This window comes from Corvus moneduloides, chromosome 1 (assembly GCF_009650955.1).
Source record: "Corvus moneduloides isolate bCorMon1 chromosome 1, bCorMon1.pri, whole genome shotgun sequence".
In the NCBI taxonomy this organism is placed as follows: Eukaryota; Metazoa; Chordata; class Aves; order Passeriformes; family Corvidae; genus Corvus; species Corvus moneduloides.
The window spans coordinates 94,951,681-94,957,680 of NC_045476.1; the positions used below are offsets into that span (position 1 = coordinate 94,951,681).

The 6,000-nt window shown below is 36.1% G+C and overlaps 1 protein-coding gene across 1 annotated transcript in view; it reads left to right on the forward strand.

The window, feature by feature from the left end:
* The window catches only part of RPRD1A (regulation of nuclear pre-mRNA domain containing 1A), a 44,103-nt gene extending 38,579 nt beyond the window's left edge, over positions 1-5,524 (forward strand). Inside the window, exon 7 of the mRNA XM_032118934.1 lies at positions 891-5,524. Coding sequence (XP_031974825.1) covers positions 891-1,040 — 150 coding nt within the window. The 3' untranslated portion in view covers positions 1,041-5,524. The remainder of the gene's footprint in view (positions 1-890) is intronic.
* The last annotated feature ends 476 nt before the right edge of the window (positions 5,525-6,000 follow it).

The following is a 6,000-nucleotide window of genomic DNA, read 5'->3' on the forward strand; positions in this document are numbered from 1 at the left end:
TTTGCCTGCTAGTGCTTAGTTTCTTCTGCTTTCCACAGTTTCCAAGTATTTGAAATTTAAATATTCCTGTGAATTATACCATAATCTTATTATATTTTGAAATAACTGTTTTCATTTTATAAAAGCTGGTATTCTTCTCCATTATGTCTTGTGTTCTTAATAGGTGACCACTAACTATATTCTAGTACACTGATTTACAGTGTTAAACTTTATTCAGATAATGTTGTTTCAAGTGAAAAGTGCCTCATAATCATTAAATATGAAATTGTGAGTGGTTTGACCTGTATTCCAATACAATATGAAATCCTAAGTTCCCAATTCAAAAAGTTTCTGAAAACCCAGGGTTAAATACATAAACGTACCAAGGAAATATGGTTTTTTTTATAAAATTTAATACAAAATACTTCTCATTGGTCAGCTTGGTGGGGCCGATTAGGCCTGGTTATTGGTATTTGGTTGGTTTTTATTATTTCAGCAGTATGAGATGAAAGTAACAACTTTGACGTCAGTCGGTTTTTCCTGCCAGCCTCTGTTATTGATAGTAGAATATGTGTATCAACTATCCTTAATTAAGTTTTAAGCATAATCCCGTTCTGCTAGTTACATGGAGAAAAGCCTGTGGTTGTGTTAGCTGGGATTGTCTTCCTTGTTTAGCATTTATGTTCTTGGAATTCAAAGCAACATAATCCCATGGCTATGCTTTTGAAGTTTGTTGCTGGGAAAATGCTAGAGCTGATACCTCTGCCTCCAAATACCCAGATCTCTGGGTTCTCCAGAGGCTGTTGATCTAACTTGCAGAAGGAATACTTCATTTGGGAAATGTCAAGTGCAGTGAGTAGTAGGGATGGTAGTAGCAAAAGAACCTCATATTGAATTCTTCTGCATTACAGGAGTACAAACGCAAGTTAGCCAGAGTGTCCCAAGTACGGAAAGAACTCAGGTCACGGATCCAGAACCTGCCTGATCTCTCTCGACTTCCCAACGTCACGGGCAGCCACGTACACCTACCGTTTGCAGGAGACATCTACAGCGATGATTGATTAGCAGAACATCCCCCCATAACCTCTGCTTTTCTGTGAAATGAGGGGTAGGCCAGACCGATCGGTACTCTTGTAGTATTATTTTTGTATATTGTTGCAGAGTGTCAGTAAAAATACTTTAATAATTTATAAAAAATCGTTTAAAAAGTTGATTTGTTTACTATTTTATTGGCGAGTGAACATAAGGGTACATTTATAAAAGTGGCATCTGTGTCTGTTACATTGAAGAATGAATAATTATCTTTTGTAAAGATTTTAGTTGGGTGCCCTGTAAAAAACCATATTAAGATTTTTCTTATGTACCCTGTATTTAATGTAAATCAACATATAATCAGAACATAATTCTAACTTGAGACATTTCCGTTGCTAGTGAGGAAGTGAAATGTGGAAATCACAGGCTTATGTTTGCGAGAAGGTCGATGCAATTTAATGCAAAGTTAAAAGTGATCTTACTGTCCATGACATTTAAATTACCCACTCCCAAAACAATGTGGGGTTTTTTAAGTAAATCCTAATAACCCATGTTCTATTGGAAAATATAAATCACGTTACACTGAGCAGATCTTCAAATGACTCAAAATACTGCAATATTTTTGTACACTTTAGAAGTCAGCATGTAGAAAGTGTACAATTGACCAGTTTAATTATGTTTTGAAATTGTAGCTTTTTACAGCTGCTTAGTTTCTAAATCGAGGGACCATTCATTTGTAATCTAATCCCTTTCTGGAACATCTGTTTCCATCTAAAAAGGTTAATCCCAGAAATGTGAAGCCATTTTACAGTTTTAATTAAATTGAAAGGTCATTCTCTAAACTGTCTCAATTGCTAAGTGCCCATTATTAAAGTTTGATAATGTACCATCCATACATGCAGCAAGATGATGGTTTAGCTGTACTGCACATCTTCTTCCACTGAGAAACCGTGGAGGCCAGCATGGGCTACCACCTCCCCACCTTCACCTGCTCCAGCAAATATTTCTAGATCTCGATTGTCTTTTTTCTCACACAACAGGAGGATACAGTTCAGACCTGTGTATAAGTCAAACAGCAGAAAATTATTGCCCAGTTAAAAACTGTTGCATGGCATAAATGTGGTATTTGTCTGGAAACAGCTGAATTTGTGAAGAATCCTTGTTTTCCATACTGTGCATCAGCTTTTAAGTTCACTTAAAAAGTTAAAGGTACAGACAGGCATTTAGCACATTGGCAGAAAGTTTAGGCTTTTCAATCCATTGGAATGAGCCATGTAATCGTTGAGTGATTTTAAAAATGCCTACCTGTACGTTTGGCATTTAGATTACCTTAAAAACCTGGGCTGCAAGTGTTTTGAGTTGGCTATATCATAGGAGTATTTCATGATTGCATTTTGTTCATGGTTTTGCACTTGTCGGGCATTGTCTTGTACCAGTTAAGTTCACAGTTTACAAGTTTATAGACCTCACATGAAAGCAAATTTTTTACAAAAAGCTGTTCTTTTTTTCAAAATTCAAAATCGTCCTGGAGTAAAATCGTTGAAGATAGTTATCTGTCACTTGTTACTGGCTTCTACAGGGCTAATCACTAGAGTACTTGTAGGATGTGAATGGAGAATAATCATTCTTTTTAAAATAGATACACTTGGACATAAGCATCTCAGTCCACTTATCTCTTCTTGTGGAAGTCGCCATGAATTAGACCTCAGTTAAGTAGGGAAAAAACCTGGAAAGATAAAAATACAAGCTGTTGACATAGCAGTCCATAGCATGCAGTGTAGAATACTGATTTCCTAAAAAAAATTCTGACTGACAAGTAGGAGTGCTCAAAATAGTTCATCAGAACTCACTAGCTGCCCAAAGATTTCTAAGTTTCAAGTGGCAATTTTCCACTCCATAGGAAAAAAAAGAGCTGACTATATTGAATCCAGAGGATTTAGTTCCTTTCGTTTAAGTGTAATATGCAAAATTAAGTAACACTTATTGGCATCTTTTCAGTGTAGATTCTTGATAAGAAAATGTTCTGATACAATTTTAATGTTTTAAATATGTCTGCTCTAGTACGTTAAACTCATCCCATAAATTCTTACACACATGTATGTGCATTGCAGTTGCAGTTAAAGCTCAGTTTTGCTAAAGAATAGCACCAAATTTGTGATAAATATTAAACCAGTTTAATCTATTAAAAATTACAAAACAAATCATAAAACAAGAAGTATAAATAGTGTGTTCATGGTTGAATTCCATCCATTGAAAACTTAATTTATGCCCAGAGGTGATTATTAGTGCATTGACAAGGCTTATTTGACTGCACTCAAAGATCTGTCTTGGATACTCAGAATCATAGGGAACTAAGCTTAAACAATCTTTTGCTGCCTGAATTGAAAATAGTTATAATAATAAAATTGAATGCTGAATTTTCTTGATCTCTCAAAGGTTTTAAAAAAGACATGACACTTATTTCACTGGATTTGGTTTTCCTATTCATAACTCCTAGTGATAACATTGCTTATCTACAGGTAATGTAGAACTGATAAAAGAATGAGGAAGAAACCTCAACTTTTTCTTGATGTATATAAGTTTTAATTTTGAGAGAGTGTTATTTTCTGGATATATTTTTCTTTATTACTGTGAAATTGTTTACTGCAAGGAGTTTTCCATAGCTGGGGTTTTGGAAATTATCCCACAATATTTGGAAAAGAGGACTTGTTAAAGGCAAAGGTCACTCTTATAGTAAGTGTCATATATTAATGGCTGAATGGTATGTTGGGGGTTTTTTTATTTATATGGGAAAGGCATCAGGTATCAAGTAGTTAGGAGATTTATATTGTAACTGTAATAGCATAGCAGGAGATAGCATGGTACGGTACAAATGCAGCCCTGTAGTGTCAAAAAATACCTCCAAATTCTCAGGTTCCAAAGCTTAATGTACGTACTTCTGACATCTCAGGAAGAAAAAGAGGCTGGGCGGGGAAGGGTAGGGAGCTGAGGAGACAAAAAGGAGAACATGCCTGGGTGGAAAGGTAAAGCAAACCACATGTCAGCTTCTGTCAAAACAGAAATAACTGTGAGGCTGGGCAGCACGATGTTTTATCTGTAGATGGGATTGCACCACAGAACTGCTTTGGGGTGTTGCCACCCCAGGAAAGAAAATGTGTGGGTATATATACCCTGCTTACCTCTTCTGATGTGGTCTGACTCTAGGCAAACCAGAATGCCTGCCCTACAAAAGGCACAATTGTAAAATATCTGAACATTTTTCATCTAATAATAAAAGCATAATAATTAGATTATTTGCTTCACTATATTGCACTTTTATTGAGTGTTCTCTGAAAAAAAGCAAAGAGATTCCTGCAGCACTTTGCCATATGAGAATGCTTACCTTGGAGGTCACTGGGACTGCTTGTATATTCTAGTGTTTGCAGGCTCAAGCTGTGTTTTTTGCAGAATGTTTTGAAAGATATCAGGAATACTACCCCACTTCTGTGGTTTTAAAAATAAATGTGAAGTCCTTAGTTACAAAAATTACCATTCTTAGAAATTTTGTTTCATTGCTTCTTTTGGAAATTAGACTACAGCCTGCAGTAATATTAGCTTGTCTGATTCACTCTGTTAATGTTTGTACTAATACATTAAAGCGCCTCTGTTAATCCCTAGCAACACAACCCAAACGACATGCTTATTATGTATTTTATCCGAGTAGTCTTCCGAGTGTCAAACTGAGAGCTTTCATGATGATGAAATTACATTCCTGTTTACCTGAAGTTTAGAACAGACATTGTGTTAGGACTTGCACAGACTAATGCTGCTCTCACAAATCAGTGGTAACTCAGTCTGGTACTTCGATGATGACCCAAAATACATTTGTAGGATACAGTAGCCAGCAGTGCAGATGACCATGGAGGATGTGGAAATCATACATAGGCTTGGTTGGCCCTCTGCAGAAGAGCCTTTTGAAATGTAAGGAAATAGATCTGTGGGTGTGGGGTTTTTTCAGTGGGAAAATCAGTGAAAACCAGCACGTCTAAAATTTGATGGTGACATTTACAAATACTTAGGCCAGTTCTGCTCATTACATATAATCACAGTGACTATTCCTGCAAGTAAAGAAAGCAGACTCAAACATAGTGTCTGAAGTGGAATTTTTTTCTAATGAATGACCAATTTTGTCTCAGCTCCTATTTCAGTGTGTCATTTATCTTGATTAAGTAGTAAATCTCTTCCATCGTGTTATTTAGGAATCTAATTCTGATTTCATATTTACAATAGTTAAAGTATCCTACCTAAGCATGATGTTTTTGTGGGAATTTGCTGACGTTCAATAGCACTCATTACTTGTTTGCAACAGAAATAGACTCATTTGTTAAAAGCTAACAAGAAAAGTTTGAAATGTAAAGATGTTTCATTATTGTGCTTTTCTGACAGAACCTGTAATCCTTGTGTAATTTATGTCCTCAGAATAACACCTGTATGTACGTTCTTTCATATTTAATAAAACATTGTTGTAAAAACATCTTTGATAATGTTCATTGCTTGCCTACTCAATCTCATGGTGGGAAATGGCTTTCATGTAAACTGCTCCTTATACTCAACCAAGATCTCATAGTGATGCTGCTGAAGAAATGATTGATACTAATTTTGAGGTTTATTACTCTTATTTTGTGTGACAGTTTTCAGTGAGGAGGCAGTGCATTCAAGGGTCTGAGGTCCTATCTCTAGAACTGTAAATTTAGTTGAGCTGGTTACTTTAAAACACACTTTGTAACATTTTCAGTGTGGTATGACACAAGTACTGCCAGTGATACACATGCCATTGCCCAGTAGAATTTGTGTGAGCTGGGAAATAACTCTCACTCTATAATCAAATGCCTCTTTGCAGGGCTGTGTGCTTGACAGAGACCTTCTTCTCTTGCTTCACAAAGTCTGGCTGAAGTTCTGCCCTCTCTAAAATCAGTGAGGGCTTTTCCTCTCTCGAGTTGTTGTTCCAGC